At 41.4% G+C, this 19559-nt stretch overlaps 1 protein-coding gene across 1 annotated transcript in view; it reads right to left on the reverse strand.

The window, feature by feature from the left end:
* LOC137640081 (uncharacterized) overlaps nt 1-19559 on the reverse strand; it is a 248802-nt gene that overhangs the window by 19501 nt on the left and 209742 nt on the right. Inside the window, exons 11-13 of the mRNA XM_068372535.1 lie at nt 6888-7035; nt 558-696; nt 26-200 (exon numbers count right to left, since the gene is read on the reverse strand). Coding sequence (XP_068228636.1) covers nt 26-200; nt 558-696; nt 6888-7035 — 462 coding nt within the window. The remainder of the gene's footprint in view (nt 1-25; nt 201-557; nt 697-6887; nt 7036-19559) is intronic.

A 19559-nucleotide genomic window follows, 5' to 3' on the forward strand; every position in this document is an offset into this window, starting at 1 on the left:
TAAAATGAAATTAAACATACTGTACCTTCACGGTGAATATACTTGGGGCAGTTAGAGCATCGCACCATACCATCTTCAGGAATGCTTCGATACACTTTCAAGCAGACATAGCAGAACTGACGACGCTTCCAGTACTTATCACAAGGGACACAAAGAGTGGTTGCATACTTCAACTGCTTATTGTTTTTATCCTTCTTAAACTGAAAAGAAAAAATAGAAATCCATAAAAAAACAGAGCTAAAAATAGTGTATGTGATATATGATGAGCATTCTTGCTCAATTCTGCTATTTACCTTTACTACGTATTGTACAGTACTTAGATTTTTATATCAAATTACTGTACAACAGTATTAAAGAACCCTGAGAAGTTATCCTTTACAAGAATTATGAATCCTTTTTCAAAAGTATTTTAAAGGAACATAAAAATCATACCTTATTTTCAGATAATTTATTTCATTTTTGTATCCAAAAGGCAATAAATGTCTGAATTTCAAGACAGCTTTAATAATTACCATGAACAGAATTTTTTAAACATCGAAAATATAAAACAGCCTTACCTCATGTTGCCATTCAGCATTCTTGGAATTTTCACTTCCAGCAGGAGTTTTGGAACCACATGAGGAACATACCGCACATTCTTTGCAGTGCCAACGTCCGTTGGGCACACGACGTAACCCCACACAGAAAATGTGATACCTACAATAAATTTTCATCGTTAATTCTATCTTATGCTGTTAAAACACAAACGGCATACCCAAATACTCAACTGAATATAAGGAAAACAAAAGAACAAGTGCTAAAGTATTAAAAGTTTTAAAATGGACTGGAGTGGGATTAGTTCTTTGACATTACTGCATGTAGAGTATAATGAGCTATAAATGAGAAAATATCACCAGATTTAATGCATAACTGTAAAAATATTAGCCCCTGAATACAATTTCTATTACCATAACACTGAAAAAAATCTACACATTATACTACTGCATTCATCAACAATCACTAAATTTTTATGCAATGTTTTCTAATTAGATTTCTTGAAAATACTAATAACCTATCATCGCGAAATATGAAATTTACGTGAAAAAGTAGTCCCTTGTAGTGAATGATGACATCCAATGTCACCCACATAATGAACAAAGGGTCCTCCTACTGAAATTAACAACTTAAAAAGAAGTCTTGGGGAAGAGCCTAAACTAACAAACTTGACTGCTCTGCCTAATGTCAGATGGTAAGGGGAACCCTCAACGACCTAACATGATGTTCATTGCAGAGGACTGCGGAAGATTGACAGAATTATCCTCACCCCAATGAATGCCTAATCCTCTGGAAAACATTCAGCGATCATCTTAAGAGACTTATTCGCAAAACAGTGGGACCACTCACTTGGGTTAGCCCATCAGTCAAGATACTGTGCCAGGATGTGGGGCTTGGAGCTATAAAATGAAAATTGAGGTGCCAGGGAAGAACAGTATACAGTACTTGGGGCCCCTATAAGGATGCAACTGCCCTATCAACAAAAGATGCCACACCTTCTGGCACCCCCATAATCACATTATCATCATCATTATAAGCATTATTTCTAAGATCCTCCCCTGATGTTCATGATTCTTCTCCAGAACCTCGGTTTATTGCAGTTTATACACAATTTATCAAAAATTTTCCATTTTTTTCTTTCAAAAGATACATGCCTCTTGTATGGAAATGAAATAATCTAGCAGTTAATGGTAAACAGCAAGACAACAGTTTCATATCATTCATTTTTTTAATCGCTACAGTAGGATCAAGATGTATTCCCTTTATAGATTGTGACTAGTGTTTATTGCATTTTAATTATCTTCTCTGCTGGATTTGTTACCATTCCTCCAGAGGAAAAGTACCGCATTTTGAATAACCGGCGCAAGAAGTACCTGTACAATGTATCACTGTTCCTCTCAGGGAAATATATTCAAGTTCTGGTGTCTATAGAACTGGACAATCTGCACTGGGCAGTGGGGTCCCTGTATGTACAAATGTTTGAAACTTCACTGGCCAATGAACCTACCAAGCTGAAAGCACTGTTTTTCATCAGTTTTGCAACTTTACTGGGGTATAACATTACTACATTGAATTTTCTATTTTTTTTTTTTTTCCAGATCAGTGAAGTTAAACAACGGTTCTGGTCACTACTTGGATGGATGACTGCCTGGGAACACTTTGTGCTCTTGATAAACCATTGAAAAAGCTGTTTAGTTTTCTTGTTCTGGATCCCTTACAATAAAAGGTTAACATCCTGTTTAGCCACGGAAAAATCTAGATCTTTCCATGTTCCCTATTTTTATCATGATCTAGCAGGTATGAAAAAAGTTCAGGCTGTCTGTGCATCCCAATGACTCTAATAACCCTGTTCGGAACACAAGAAAAATATTTGAAACTACTCTTTTTCTGTGTGTGTGTGTGTGTGTGTGTGATTGACATGAATACTACTAGCAATGGGATGAGCTGAAAATAATAAAAGAAAAGAAAAAAAAAAAGAAGAGCTTGACCAAAGAGGAAGTGTCCCATTTACTTACTAAAGGATCATTTACTCCAAAACCTGTGAGTGCATACTTTCGGTTAAACATTTTGAGCCTAGAAGAGTTTTATTTCAGTCATATGTTGGCAGCCCTTTAATCCTGCTATGTTGCCAGGGTTTATATATAAAGATATATTTCAGCAGTCACTCCTCACATTTCAAATGACTATACAAAGCCATTAATATATTGATTCTTTCCATGTCTGCGTAATCTAAATTGTGATATTTCACTTAACAGTAATTCCTAAAGAATCAAAGTGGTCATGAATTATTTCAAAATTGTTTATCATAAAAGGCACCAATTTCCCTACTGAGAAGGTCAGGTGGACTTCCTTCCATTCCTTCTCCTGCATGGGCAAGGCTAACGACAGAGCCTGCACTCTAGTGCAGGGCATGGTTTGCCTGCCTCCACTGCCTTGGCAACAGATTTAAATGCCTTCAACGTAAAGGGGAATGCTATTGAAGCAGGAGCAAGAAAGGTAGGGTGTTTCTTGCTCAAGGCGGACACATTCGACACCGAATAGCCACCCTTTCGCAGGCTACTTGACAAGAGAGCCTGTGCCTTATCGTGGTTGAGAACCATGACCTCCTTCGGTTCTGTCTCCTCTTTTGACATTGGTTCATGCTTCAGTCGAATGAAGCAATCAGGGTAAGCGTTAAAGCTTGGCCAAAACTGGATGTCATCTAAGGGGACAGCTCCCATCTTCTCTGAGATGTAGACTTTGCCTTTCAAAATCGGCATAAGCTTCGCATACCTCCAGGGATTGGTTTTGGAGCAGGTCGGGAGGTCTTGGCCTCTGGGTCGCTTGTATGACCCTCGGGAGGCGATAAGTGGAGCTTCACAGAGCTCTCTCTTGAATATCGCTTCCCTTGTTTCGCCTCGTTTGCGAATGTTCTCCATGTTGTTCAATGGAGGGATAGAAGGTGAAGACGTCGAGGGTAACGGCTCCGGTGCCGGCACAGACGTAAGAAACTCCGACTTGACATCATCATCATCTTCCAGAGGTAGAGTAGATCCTCCTCGGGATGATTCTTTAATAGATCCTTTTCCGTGTCCATAGACACTTCCAACATTCTTACCTCCTGTTGGATGTCCATACTTTGCAATGCCTCCCTGACATCCGTCTCGATGGCAATCTGGACGCAGGGAGGTGCGAGTCGTGCTTGGGGCACAACCATTTCACTACCCAATTTCGGGAACAGTAAGCTACGCATTATATCGATAGGTAGGTATGGTCCCGGAGAGTTCTTCTGGAACCCTCTTACCCACTTTCGCAGCTTTTTACGTGCCGCATCCCTCGACTCCATTCACTTGCGGTCGTCAAAGCCTTCGGTCACCAAGGTCCGGCAGATATTGCAGACTTGGGGGTCCCAATACTGCAGGGATTCAGTAAAAATGGTGCAGGGGGCATGAGACCTGCATGCTTTATGACCGTAGAAGTACTTACTCCTATGATTGCAGAAGATCGCATCGCATTTCATCTGGGGTTCCTCCTGTAAAGAAAGGAAAACAAAATGAGTATACGATTGTTTATCTCACATGATAAACAGATATGCATTTATTCATATTTTAATCCTTATAGCTTAGGAAAGTAAGCTAGAAAGAAATAGGGAAAGACACATACTTGTGTATCCCTCCCAGCCAATTGCTGTGACCTCCCCCAACATTAAAGATAAAGTTTCCTTTATCAGGGTAACTCGAAAGAGAAGGGTTCTAACCCCTAGGGATAGAAAAAGTGTACACTGCCACTGACCCTTCTAATTATTTAATATTGTGGGGTAAGTATTAACTGATTTCCAATCAGAGTATTGAAGGAATTCTATTCTTCCAATATAGGGTTGGTCTCAGCAAAAGACTGTACAAGGGTACACAAAGTATGTTAGAAATTAACTACTGTATAATAAATACTATAGTTTTCTATTTGCAGTATATACTATATTGCAAATATACTGGCTACTGTATAATCATATACTGTAGTTTAGGCAGTGTGTTGCCAACATGGCTAACACCTGGCGGCACAGTCCGGCCGGCATGACGCCGGCTGGACTAGAAATTAGAAAAGACACATACTTGTGTATCCCTCCAAGCCAATTTGCTGTGACCTCCCCTTCCAATATTAAGACTATAGAGTTTCCTGATCAGGGAAAACTCAAAAGAGAAGGGTTCTAACCTCTAGGGATAGAAAAGTGTACTACCACTGACCCTTCTAAACTATTTAATATTGTAGGGTAAATTGTAAACTGATTTCTAATTAGAGTATTGAAGGAATTCTATTCTTTCAATATAGGATTAGTCTCAGCAAAAGACTGTGCAAGGACACACAAAATATGTTGGAAAATAACTACTGTATAATATATACAATAGTTTTCTATCTGCAGTATATACAATACTGCAAATATACTGGCTACTGTATACACATATACTGTAGTTCAGCCGGCATGTTGCCGACAGGGCTAGTACCTGGCGGCACCAGCCCAGCTGACATGTTGCCGGCTGGGTTAGTACCTGGTGGGACTAGCTGACAGAGAGAGAAAAAGCATGTAGTGAAGGGCTGCCTTATTAAAATGTATGTTTACACTAAATAAGGATGTAAGCATATAATCTTACTGCCTTCCTCCAGAGAGAAGGTTCAAATGGAAGGGGAGAATGCAACATTCAGGCTTCCATCCAGCCGCAAGATCCATTGCCGGCATTGCTGGTTTCAGGACTGTGGATGGCAGTCCTAGGGAGGACTGAAGAACCTTCAATGGCAAAAGAGTCTCCCACCAGCAGCCGTCATAGCCGGCACAACCTTCCCGGATCCTTGTGTCCATAAGGGAAAGATTGAGTGACTAAACAGCTGCTTATGTAGGGCCCCGGCCAGCCCCGCAACCCACCTGGCAAGCGGTGTGATTGCAGGACGGCCACAGGATTGTAATGGCTAAGTCATCGCTAAAGGACAGAGAGGGGAGGGAAAAGGGTCCTGTATCAAGTGTAGAAGGAGGCGGCAGGATTGCCGCCACTTCCACACAAGAGTGAAACAGTTTCAGTATCGGCGCCATCCTAGGCGACAGAAGAATACTATTTTTCAGCCTAGAGTCTGCCGACACAGGACAAGTCTTCTAGACCGCAGGGGAGAAGGTGGCGGCATCATACTACCACTTCAAGTGCGGTCTAGGGAGGCTTAGCCTCCTATACCGGCAGCTATAAGCCAGCAGGGGAGTGACTACTCACCCGGCAGCTCTGCCCCCAGCAGAAAGACTGAATACTCTGAGATTCTGTCGAAAACCAAAGCCAGGACCTTGACGGCAAAGGTGGGAGACAGAAAACCCTAGCCTAGGCAAGCCGGAGTGAACTACTCTATGGCAAGACCAGATAGGGTTGCCGCCTGTGGCGGCAATCAGAGGGAAGGAGGGATTACCCTTAAATTTCCACAGGAGACAAGTTTCGAGTTATATAATTCTAGGAGATGTACTATCTCCCACTGAATCAATAAGACGATACACGAGGGTAAATGGGGATAATGTCTGGAAGTATACTACAGCGCCTAGGCTAGGTAGCCTAGCGCAAGACGAGATCTCGGTTACCTAAATCGCCAAAACTCTAACGTATACGATCGACAAAAGGTAGAGGAAATTATGCATAAAATAAATATCTTTACTAGTATAATTTTGCCTAAATAGCTTCCATAATTTATTAATGCTATTACAACCGGGAAAGTCGTTCTGCTAACTAAATAACACATGCATAACAAACGACAGCGCCCATGGCGCCTCCGGTAACAGGCCTAGCTCCTTAACACAAATAAATTACTCTAATTTCACAGTGAAGCAGGAGCTAAAAACTATACACTGTAAAGAATCAATACTCGACTTTCCAGAGGCGAAAGAAGCTGGAGATTGCATAATAAATCCTCACAAAATCGATCAAAAACGTTAGATCAACAGGGAACACCACCGTGTGAATTCGCTACAAAAATGGGAATAAGCGCCCTCTAGATACTCAATAGTAGTATGGGAGAAAGGGTAACCTTGATAACGGCTACCTTTTTATTTTTGCCACTCTTCCCCCTCAAGGCGAAAACGCTATTCGGGGTGAAGATTGCTATGTGCCGTATCAAGATATACGTCCCCTGATTTATGCGATATCCTGGAGAGAAATTTTAAGGATATTCACGCCAGGAGTTAGAATTCTGGAGACCTAAAGGTAAATTCTCTGGGAATATCACTGTAGTCAAATATCCCTTAGGAAGCTACTTATAGGAGCTTTCTATCAGGACAACATGGCTTGAGCCCAAAAATTATATATTTTGTTGATCAATGAAATGATATAAAAAATATATATAAAACTACCCACCCTCTATCACACATGTCACAGAAAATCATCTTGTCTTCATCATCAGGATCACTGCAAGTGACACATGACTTACAGTCCATGCACTGCCAGGCATAAGATTCAATTTTGGGGACCATAACTAAAGTTAAATCAATACAAGTTGGATGACCTGAAATAGAAAAAATGAGAATAAAAAACTTTTACTCAGAAATTGTTTTTGAAAGAAATCTACTTTTTCTCCAATAAACAAACAACACATTCCCTGATTCACATATTTTTCTTATATATATAATCTACACTAGATACTGGATTAAACTTATAAAGCAAGGCCATAACGGCTGGTACTGGTGACTGTTAGTCCATTCAGTGGCCCTGTGCATCTCGGGCAAAACCTTTCAGTTGCAGTATGAAGTGAAAGTTAAAGAGGATGGACAGCAAGATGGATGAAAACATATGGGAATGAAGGTTAATAGAAAAATAAAATGCGAGTGGAGCTAGGATGCAGAAAGGTACCTGCCAAGACCTAAAGTAATATCTAAAGTGCACTGCTTGAAGTATGCTAATGGTACTAACCCCCTACAGGGACATTAGATATTGGATTATAATAAAAAGGTTGAATGTAATGGCTTTATGTACTGAATTTGTGGTGAAAATATCAATACTTAATTCATACTACCATAAAAATGCTTAAAATATACAACTATTGTTTTAATTTGTTGGAACTGTTGAATAATTGTAACTTCCTGAAAGTAATATCAATGATCCATAAATACAACTTTATTCATTTAATAGCTTCCAATGAGAGGGTTTGATCGTCAGTGCATATTGAAGGTATGACATCATAGTTCCATCTTACCAGCCAAGTTCCGCACAGAGGAGAGGGACCAGTGATCACAGATTAGGCCAATTACTCCACTTGGCACAACAATGGCACCTAAAAACAGCTGCACATCCACATCGTGGCCTCCAGGATGGAAGACATTGACGTGTTGGTCAAAAAACGTATAGAAGTAGCCATACCCATAATACTGGGGACTCCTGCTGTCCTCCTGAGTTGATGAAGTGGGGGATGCCTCCTACTCCTGCTCAATGACCCATCCAAGAGGGAAGGCCATCGCATTCCTTAGCAAGGCCTTGTTCTCGTGTTTAACCAGATACAGAGCGATCTAGGATGTAGCTGCATTACACAACAGTAACAAAAAGCTCTTACTGTGTACAGAAGTCTCTCTTTTGTCCCCTGTACCTAATCTCTCTGAGATAGACATCAGAATGAATTCCCGAGGAAGACGATTGTGGAAATTATGGCAAGTAATTCATAAAAAAAATCCCTTACCTTCAAGCCACCAAAGGTCAGTGTCTGCAATTCCCCAACCCTCTTCACAGTTGCCAAGGCCACTAGGAGAAGCACTTTTATGGATAAGTTTCGAAGATCTGCTGATGCTAGTGATTCTTAGGTCTCTCTAGTTAAAGCATTAAAAACCCCATCTATGTCCCACGAGGAGCTGAAATCACCCTTCTAGGAACTTCTATCTCAAAAGACCTAAAGAGATCTGTACAAATTGTGTAAAGTACATAATAATTCTTTTTTCTCCATGCTAGATTTATAGTAAGGATTTCATCAGATTAGCTTGACCCTGAAAGTTGTGAGAAGAAAGCTATTGTGGCAGGAGAATTATTGTATGCTTATAATATTTTGCCATTTGGTTTTAGAAATCACCTGCACATTTCTCAAGAGTAATGAGTGTATTTTCAGGTTTGGTTGGAAGCGTTCAGTTATTTTACCTTTGTATAATTATTTTATGGAACATGATACAGAAACATTTGGAAAATTTCCTTAAAGTACTTGAAGGACGCCAAAGGCATAACTTTTATGTCAATTTGGCAGTGTCTATTATTTCAGAGTGAAGTCCAGTTTCTAGATCACATCATAAATAACATAGTTTCTAATTTTTTATAGAGAGTTCATAGCCTCTTGTGATACAGGTGATGTAGCCATTGGTGGAGTGATTAAACAAATCAATGATACTGGAGTAGCTTGACCTATAGCATTCGCATTACAAGCCCTAAAGTAACCCGAGTGGAATTACTCTGTTCTCAATAAAGAAACTTGCCATTAAGTGGCTGTTAGAACAACACAGATATTTCTCATTAGGGCATCATATCCACATTAAATCTGATCACCAAACATCATCATACATATATTTAAGAAATCAGATCTTTCTCGTACACAAATAAGATGGATTGAAGCATTAATGGAGTTTAACATTATTGGGTTTGAGTGTCTGCCTCGGCAAATTTGTCATTATGTATTTAAAAATTTTGTTAATTTATTCAGCTTATTTTTTTTTCATTTGTAAGGGCAAGAGCACAAAATAGGTACGTTATAACGTTGAAACGTCATTAAAGAAAAAACCTAGCATTTGTTTTCTCTGATAAAAGTTTCTGTGCTTATCATTGTGTACTTTAGTCCTACACGTTTCCTGCTTATGTTTTGATTTAAGGAAACATTGTATATTTCAACGTATATAAATTATTATTTTGATATCCGTATCAGCATTTTCATCATAGGCTGCTGCTTTCTTGTATCTGTCAGAATAATCCTTACTTTTTATTTCCCAAAAAGATGGCCATCCTTTATAAATTACAATAAATTAAGCTTATCCTCTTGGGAAATGATCATTACATCAGCAACGGAGGGCTTCAATGTTGACAGCACAACAGTTGGTGTTGCACTAATGGCAGGACTGCAGGCACCCCCACATCAGTGCTAACTGGCCGCCAGTTCAAGAAAATATTTTAATTATAAAATAAATTTTTGAATATACTTACCCGGTGAATATATAATAGCTGCAACTCTGTTGCTCGACAGACACATACATAAAAAACTCGCGAGCGATCGCTATGCAGGTTGCGGGTGTGCCCACCAGCGCCAACTGTCGGCCAGATACCACTCTCGGATGTAAACAAAACCTTCAATTTCTTCTCATCCCACTGCGTCTTTATTGGGGAGGAAGGGAGGGTCGTTTAATTTATATATTCACCGGGTAAGTATATTCAAAAATTTATTTTATAATTAAAATATCATTTTTAAATATTTAACTTAGCCGGTGAATATATAATAGCTGATTCACACCCAAGGAGGTGGGTAGAGACCAGAGTTAATTATGTTTACAGCGTATAAGCTAAGAGTTTTTTCATTTTGGCAGTTATCAATATAACAAAACCAAAATAAATAGGTACCTGGTGAGGAAGTTGACTTAGACGATTACTCTGCCTTGTAAGTCTGTCTTCCTCACGGAGCCCAGCGATCCTCTTAGGATGCTGACAGACTCCCAGGAGCTGAGGTATCAAGGGCTGCAACCCATACAACAGGACCTCATCAAACCCCTAATCTGGGCGCTCTCAAGAAATGACTTTGACCACCCGCCAAATCAATCAGGATGCGAAAGGCTTCTTAGCCTTCCGAACAACCCATAAAATAATATTAAAAACATTTCAAGAGACAGATTAAAAGGGTATTGGAATTAGGGAAGTGTAGTGGTAGAACCCTCACCCACAACTGCACTCGCTGCAACGAATGGACCCAGTGTGTAGCAGTCCTCGTAAAGAGTCTGGACATCTTTTAAGTAAAATGACGCGAACACTGACTTGTTTCTCCAAAAAGTCGCGTCCATAATACTTTGCAGAGATTTATTTTGCTTGAAGGCCACGGAGGTTGCTATATCTCTAACTTCGTGCGTCTTAACCTTAAGCAAACATCGGTCTTTCTCATTCAAGTGAGAATGAGCTTCTCGTATTAACAAAAATCTGATAAAATATGACAAAGAATTCTTTGACATAGGCAATGAAGGTTTCTTAACTGAGCACCATAATGCCTCAGATTTCCCTCGTAATGACTTAGTACGAGCTAAATCGAACTTAAGAGCTCTAACAGGACATAATACTCTTTCCAGTTCGTTGCCTACGATCTCTGATAAGCAAGGAATATCAAAAGATTTAGGCCAAGGACGAGAAGGCAGTTCATTTTTGGCCAGGAAACCAAGTTGAAGTGAACAAGTGGCTTTTTTCTGTAGAAAAGCCGATGTTCTTACTGAAGGCATGAAGTTCACTGACCCTTTTAGCCGAAGCCAAGCACACTAGGAAAAGTGTCTTGAGGGTGAGATCCTTCAGGGAGGCTGAATGTAATGGCTCAAACCTGTCTGACATGAGGAACCTTAGGACCACGTCTAAGTTCCATCCAGGAGTTGCCAAACGACGTTCCTTAGAGGTCTCGAAAGACTTAAGGAGATCTTGGAGATCTTTATTGTTGGAAAGATCTAAGCCTCTATGTCGAAAGACCGAAGCCAACATGCTCCTGTAGCCCTTAATCGTGGGAGCTGAAAGGGAGCGAACCTTTCTCAGATGTAAAAGAAAATCTGCGATTTGGGCTACAGAGGTACTGGACGAGGACACACATGCTGACTTGCACCAGTCTCGAAAGACTTCCCACTTCGACTGGTATACTCTAATGGTAGAAGCTCTCCTAGCTCTTGCAATTGCACTGACTGCCTCCTTCGAAAAACCTCTAGCTCTTGAGAGTCTTTCGATAGTGTGAAGGAAGTCAGACGAAGAGCGGGGAGGCTTTGATGGACATTCTTTACGTGGGGCTGACGTAACAGATCTACCCTTAGAGGAAGACTTCTAGGAAAGTCTACCAGCCATTGAAGTACCTCGGTGAACCACTCTCTCGCGGGCCAGAGGGTAGCAACCAACGTCAACCTTGTCCCTCCGTGAGAGGCGAACTTCTGCAGTACCTTGTTGACTATCTTGAATGGTGGGAATGCATATAAGTCCATAAAAGACCAATCCAGTAGAAACGCGTCTATGTAGATTGCTTCTGTATCTAGGACTGGAGAGCAAAAGATTGGTAACCTTTTGGTCAACGAGGAGGCAAAGAGGTCTATGGTTGGTTGACCCCAAGAAGCCCAAAGACTCTTGCCCACGTCCTTGTGGAGGGTCCATTCCGTGGGTATCACCTGACCCCTCCGACTGAGACAGTCTGCCAAGACGTTCAAGTCCCCCTGGATGAATCTCGTCAACAGGGAGATGCCTCGAATTCTAGACCATAAGAGAAGGTCCCTTGCGATCTCGAGCAGCGTGAAGGAGTGTGTGCCTCCTTGCTTGGAGATGTACGCCAAAGTTGTGGTGTTGTCTGAGTTGACCTCTACCACTTAGTTTCGAAGACGCTTCCTGATATCATCAAGGCCAAGTGGACTGGTAATAGCTCCTTGCCGTTGATGTGCATGCTCTTCTGACTTGAGGTCCACAGACCCGCGCATTCCCGACCGTCCAGGGTCGCACCCAACCCAAACCCGACGCGTCTGAGGACAACACGTGGTTTGGGTTCTTGACTGCTAGGGATAGTCCCTCTCTCAGACTGATATTGCTGTCCCACCATTTCAGGCATGCCTTTATTGGTTCGGAGACTGGGAATGATACCGTCTCTAATGTCTTGTCCTAGTTCCAGTGAGAGGCTAGATGGAACCGGAGAGGCAGAAGGGGTAGTCTCCCTAGTGAGACAAACTGCTCCAGGGATGAGAGAGTCCCTACGAGACTGTTCCAACTCCTGACTGAATAAACGTTTTCTTTTCAGCATTAGTTGGACTTCGAGCAGGGCTTGACTGCGAATCTCCATCCCCAAAAATAGAATAATCTGGGATGGGATCAGTTGGGACTTTAAGGTTGACCACAAGTCCCAACTCCCTGGCCAGACTCAACGTCCAATGTAGATCCTGCAGACAGCGAAGGCTGGACGATGCTCTGAGAAGCCAGTCGTCCAAGTACAGGGAGGTCGAAACTGGTACCCCACATTCCTGTAAACAAACCTCAGAAACGGTTGGGAATCCGGGTGTATAGGAATGTGGAAATATGCCTCCTGAAGGTCGAGAGAGACCATCCGGTCGCCTTCCATAAATGCTGTCAAGACAGCCTGGTAGACTTCATCGTGAAGTTTGTCTTGACAATGAACACATTGAGCGCACTTGCCTCTTACGTACTCCTGCAGTGAACATGGCTGCCAAATCATGGAGCCATCCCTGAGGGACTTGTTCCTGCAGAGAACGTGGCTGTCAGATCATTGGAGCCATCCCTGAAAGCCTTGTTTATGCATGACATAATTGTACAGCAAAACTTCAAAGGCTCGAAAACAGCTGTGAAGTTGACCTGTAAAATCTTGGAGCGTCTCATGACCAGGCGCCAGGGAGAGTCTATGAGGTTTGAGAAGTCTATCTGGGCAGAGGCAGGAACTCCCAAGCCGAGAACTTCTCTCGTGTCATATCAGACTCTCGCTCTATAAGCCAGTTTAAAAGAAGGGAAAGCAAAGGCTGTATCCCCCAAACTCCTCCTGGTGATAAACCAGTCGCCTAGCAAACGTAAAGCTCTCTAGGAGAGCGAGAGAGCACTAGCTTATAAAACAACGGCTTCGAAGTAGCTAGGCCTAGTGTAAACTCTGACGTTTAGGCGAACGAGGAGCAGCCGTTACAAAAAGATCCGGACAAAGATCCTTAAAAATCAGCATGATTTATTTAAAGTCCATAGAGGGCTAAGCAGCTTTAGGCTCCTCTCCGTCTGACAGAGTCCTCAAGGGAATATCAGTAGGAGGGGGAACAGCAACTTCCTCATCTAAAGGAACCTTGTCCGATAATAGCTGAGTCTCAAGCAAGGGAGAGACCTACCGTGGTGGTAATGCTTTACAAGCAGAGTCCACACGCACTGGTGCATTAGTAGCGGACCAGGACGCAAAGTCATGTAACTGCTTGACAGTCTGTGAACTGTCAACAACAACAGGTGCGAGAGACCAGGACGCAACGTCATGTAACTGCTTGACAGTCTGTGAACTGTCAAGAACAACAGGTGCGTGAGGACGCACAGCGTCCACTCGAGACTGCTTTGAACGCCTAGACTGAGCAGTCAAAACAACTCTAGAATGCGGAGGTTGACGCTCAGCGTCAAAACAAGTCAACTCCGATTGTTAGCGAACGTCCTGAACGTCAACAGGAGCATCAGCAAGTGGCCTAACGTCCAAATGTGGCTGAAAATCCACACGAGACCGCATCGAGTGTGGTTCTAAACAACCTGACTGACGTGACTTAGCTACGCCAACGTCAACAGGACGCACAAAGGAACGTTAGGGTGGCTGAAAGCCAGGATCTCGATGAGATAAACGGCTAGGCTCAACGGACTTATCGGCAGAATAGTCTTCCATAAGGGAGGCAAGCTTATTCTGCATGTCTTGCCGTACAACCCATTTAGGATCAACGGAAATGGTTGCGGTAAGAGATGAGGGTAACGTCTGTGACCGCAAAACCTTGCCAACAAAAAGACTCTCGGAGTCTGTGTTACGCTTTTGTTAGGCGGCGAGCAGTCTTCCAATGACTGCATAGGGTCAGAGCTGTCCTAATGGCTACAACCAGGACGCTGGACCTGTCCTGAAAGGACTGACTTTCGCTTAAGGGCCTCGAAACCTTGTTTCAGGTTTCTTATGCGAAAAGCCTTCGGATGACGAGGAGAAAATCGTCTCTCTCGCCTTATGGTAGGGGTGATCTTGGTAAGATACACCCGATACCATAGAGGGAACGTCTGTTCGCTGATCAAGGCCTCTCGAACCCATAAGTCGTACGACATTACTTCTCCCCTGGGCTTGGGAGCTTGCAAGAGGTCCCGGACTAGGCGAACGATAGGCACGAACAGACGAACCCTCGGTCGCAACACTGATAACACTTTGAGCAATATCACTTTATCACTACGATTTTCTGTTTTGCACTTATTTCACTGAAATCGAAACTTCTACTGATTTCTACCTGAAGCACGCAATTCTACCCTCATCAAAAGGTAGTAATTGCGAAATCAGTCGTATAATGCAAGCACATTAATACCAGCAAAAAACAGTAAACAATTTTAAGATAAAAAAAATTCAGTGGCAGGGGAAGAGACTAAACACTAGTTCATTCAAAACTACGTTTTCAATCTCTCACCGTACATTGCCTGGGGACGAGAATAAAAAACTAAAAACGTTTTATCCTTTCTCCCCGTACAGAGACTAGGGACGAGAGTAACTCGAGAACAACGTTACCCGCTTGAACGGAACGTTTTCTCTCCTCTCTCTCCCTCCGTCTCTATCTCTCTCTCTCTCTCTCTCTCTCTTGATTTCGCACCTAAGAGAAGAGCCCACTTACGTTTCGTCAAAAAAACGTTATTTGACCAAAGGAAAAAACTGAAAGGTTTTTCAATTAAAAAGTTCCTTTAAAATAGAATTTAAAACATTTAAGCTTTGAAAGAAGAATGAACAAAACGTCAGAATCGATTTACTCTTTCTGCAAAGTGAAACCGTGATACTCTCTCTCTCTCTATCGTAACGATAGAGCGCAAACTGCGTAGCATAAATAAACTAAACGTTAGTTCATCTTTGAAACAGTACGAAGACTATTCAAAGAAAATCTTTCATAAAATATTTATTAAAAAATATTCATTTAAAAAGTTTTAAATCATTAGCTCTTTAAAAGCTATTTACGATTGAAAGGGCTCAACGTTGTTTAACTTCGGTTTCCAAGTTAGGACCGCCTACTCTCAGGAAAGGTCGCATATAAACAAATCATTAAAAATTTATTTTTATGTTTATTATAAATGGAAAGTTAATCGAAGAGGCCTAATAAAGGTGGTGAGATATAAAATATATAGAGGAAAATCTATAATTAATTTATAACGTGATAAGATAATTGCTAAAAGCCTAAACACACTTCCGTCTAAGGGAAGAGTCGGCCATTTAAAAGTCAAAGAAAGTCCATACTCTCTTTGTCATCAAAAATTAAATCTATCCAAAAACGAGTTCAAGATTTAAGATGAAGATAAAACACCTGCACTGCGAAAGCTCAAACCAAAATGAAGTACTTCACCAAATATGTTGAGAAAACTCCAGGTTCTACAGCGAGTAAAAGTACGTCTTGTCGACACGTCGACAGAGAAGAAATTGAAGGTTTTGTTTACATCCGAGAGTGGTATCTGGCCGACAGTTGGCGCTGGTGGGCACACCCGCAACCTGCATAGCGATAGCTCGCGAGTTTTTTATGTATGTGTCTGTCGAGCAACAGAGTTGCAGCTATTATATATTCACCGGCTAAGTTAAATATTTAAAAACGGGTGATTAAATTTTCAACATTCAGTTCAGTTCATCTAAATGATTTTTTGGCCTGCCTTCAGTTCAAAATACCCCCACATATGCTCAAACTGACCGGTTAAATCTGGTTTCCTCAGTCGACCTGTCAGTTAAAACTGAGTGTGTATGGGGGGCTTTACACAACCATCTATAGTGGAGAGAATCCAGTTTACCTTCTGATTGTTAACTGTAGAGGAAAGTATATTTTTTTTCACCTATAATTCTGATTTACTATTTAGTTGCTGACGTATTGTTGAAGATCTCTGCCTAATGCCTATTCCAAAATGTTTGGATGTTGTGTCACACTTAAGAACTGCATGCAGTAAAATAATGTCTTCACAAGCATCCTCTTCAAGTTGAGTTTAGATGGATCATCCAGATCCTATGTTTGATTGTGGTTGTCTTAGGCACAGGAATGAAGAATATGGGATGTGACTGACTTACTTTGTTTGGTAACATAAATAAAAAGTATGATTAGGTCTGTGTCATCACCAACAAGGACAGTAGGCAGAGCATTAGCATACTGTAGATCATTTGTACAATAATATCTGCACCTGTCTCAGCTTTATAAGTCTCGCAGCCGTGTTGCTGTAGATTTTCCCAAAGTAAATCAATGAAAGCCTGTTTATTATCAAGGTTTGATATAAAAACCTCTTTTTTCATTCTAACCTTCCTGTTTTATATGAAAGAGATCTTCAAACCAGTATTTAATTTAGCTTCCCTTCATTGGGTCACATCTTTAGTTGACGATCCAGTGTAACCATCAAAAGCTACAATTCCTCCTAACATTGTCAGTGTAAAGTATACAAACTTCCTAGTAGTGGAAAAGGATTTTGGCCAGGCAACATGATGGAGCAAGGCACCACCATCAAAACCATGCAGAACTTCTTCTTCTTGGTGTTGTGGAATATCTGTCTACTTATCCCAGATAGCATAAGCAGGGAAACGTTACTGGGGTTGAAGGATACTGGATGGGCGGTCAAATAATGAAGCAGGATAACAGCAAAATTACTATTTGAACATTGATGCATCATCTCTTATTGTAGTGGCAAAAATCAGTCTCTGAAAAAGAAGCTCTGAAAAATATCAGGTCTTGTTCCTCTCTAATACGCAGAGATGTTTCGCAACTTTTATGATAGCTTGATTAAATTTCTCAAATTTGTAGTCATATGGTGACTTGTCTGTCACTGAATACATGATGGATACAATAATATGACAAAATCTGCACTCACTTTATCATCAGCATGAATCCCAATTATTATGTTGGTTAATGCCACCTGGACAGCAAATGAATTATGTTATTAATGCAATGAACAATAAATTTGTTTCTTCCATATCACACATACCTTGATTTTGTCATATCTTTGTTTTGATCTTCTACAGTAGTCTGCAATCCTGTTAATTTCTGCATGGCCCTATTGACTTCAGAACTTGTTAAGAGGGATAGTACACATGCAACTCTCTTCTGTTGTCATCCCTCTGCCATGGTTAAGCCCTTTGTTAGTCTCCATACTGCACATCAATAATTACACAATGACTAGACTGTTGAGAGATTACCCCAAAAGTGGTTGCAGTGGCTAACCAAATGGAATTCACTCTCAAATTTCATTCACAAATCAAGGTATTGAACTTCAAGGTTATTCATACTCGAGATAAAGAACCGATTTAGCATAGTTATTATGATCTGATGCTGGAAAATAAGGCAACATACATGTCTGAAAGTGCCTGAAGATGCATTGCCCAATTTCCAGTACTGTATATTCAACCCTGAAGAACAGTCTCAAGATATCCCCCATTTCCATAAACTGCACTCAAAAAGATTTACATTTATTTTTCAGGATCTTCTTTTGATGCCTTAGCTGTTCATAAAGTAATTGAAGAACATCTCTCTCATTAACATTCTGCGCATTTTGTTTAGAGAGAGAGAGAGAGAGAGAGAGAGAGAGAGAGAGAGAGAGAGAGAGAGAGAGAGAGAGAGAGAGAGAGAGAGAGAGAGAGAGAGAGAGAGAGAGAGCGAGAGAGAGAGCGAGAGAGAGAGAGAGAGAGAGAGAGAGAGAGAGAGAGAGAGAGAGAATTTCCTGAAATTGTTTGTTCCCGTCTAGAGATCTTAGCTATTGCTGACTCTACTTCTGACTGGGAGAGCAGAAAACGGGAACTCAGTAAATCCAAATTTCTCAAGATTTAGCGCCTCTCCAGGGGATAGCTGCTATGCACATCTGGTAAAGAGTATTTGCATCACGTCTTTTCAAGACACAGTTCCCCTAAAGAAACAGGAACTTTAGATCTATAGACACTGCTCGTGACAAATCTTAAAGAGTTTTCGTAAGGTATCTTGATCTTTAAGATCTTCTATCGTTGGATAGTGTGATATTGCTCTAGACAAATGGTCGAGCTATGAACAGATATGGATCGCAGACATGACTGCTATTTCCCTGTCCCTCATTTCTAGGTCTAAAAAAAACGGGAGAATGCCGACACGTTCTCCATTTGGGCGGAAACCCCTAAGTTAGCCAAGTTCTCTAGTAACTGCAATGGGCTTTGAAAAGCCGCCGAGGGGGCAAATAAATCTCTTTGGTCAGACAGGGCAAGTGGTGGTAAACCTGGGGACCTGTTGGCCTTAAGAGAATTCTCAGAGGCTAAAACCTGCATGTTAAATTAGTTTAGCGTCTGTTCCGTTTGTTTCGAGAATTTTGGGCCAAAATTGAGTTCAGGATTCTCTACTTGCGACTGAATCTTAGCTTCCCATTTGTTCTCAGTGACATGTTTTGCTAAGGTAAACTCTGTCCTGTTTCTTAGGTGGAAGATGAGGCTATAAATCCTTTTATCAAGGTTATAAGAAAAACTTTGTCTGTCTCCAACGTCTTCCCTTTCTTCGATTGTGGAGACAGGTCTGGTGAATCTAGTTTCCTGTTCATTCTGTTCATCCTCAGGATGTACTTCTTCCACATCTTGTGCATTAAAAGCAAAGGGATTCTTACCTGCAAAGATACTGTTTCGTCTTTGACATGGGCCTTTTCTACGCTTTTTAGTCAGATTGTGGTTCCATTGTAGGCGTAGGGTAAAAATCTTCTTTCCTACCTTCGCCTTCCACGATACGAAGGAGAAATCCCAGAAAAATCAATCATTCTATGCTCATCAATCATGTTTGTAGGGCCTTAAATTTGGCCACCCTTCAAACCTCCCAAGGGGGATACCTCAACCTTATTGCGTTGCGGAGAAAAGTACTCATGCCTAAAGCTAGAACATGAGCTGCCTTTGCAGGAAAAATCCTGGGAGAAATTGTGGGCTTGCCTTGTGCGCGAAGAAAGTTCTTCTCAGGCCGCAAGGTTGACCACGTGAAGACATTATCCCGAGCTGCAATGGCAGCACATACAGTGTAATCTAGCTAAACAAAGCTCCTGCTTGAATCCTGAAAAGCATAAGTATCGGTGAATCTCCCATTAGACTTCTCTACTCCAGGTAGGGAAGAAGAGGGTGAGCTGAAAGGAATACACAGTTTTTGG

This window comes from Palaemon carinicauda, chromosome 4 (genome assembly GCF_036898095.1).
Source record: "Palaemon carinicauda isolate YSFRI2023 chromosome 4, ASM3689809v2, whole genome shotgun sequence".
In the NCBI taxonomy this organism is placed as follows: Eukaryota; Metazoa; Arthropoda; class Malacostraca; order Decapoda; family Palaemonidae; genus Palaemon; species Palaemon carinicauda.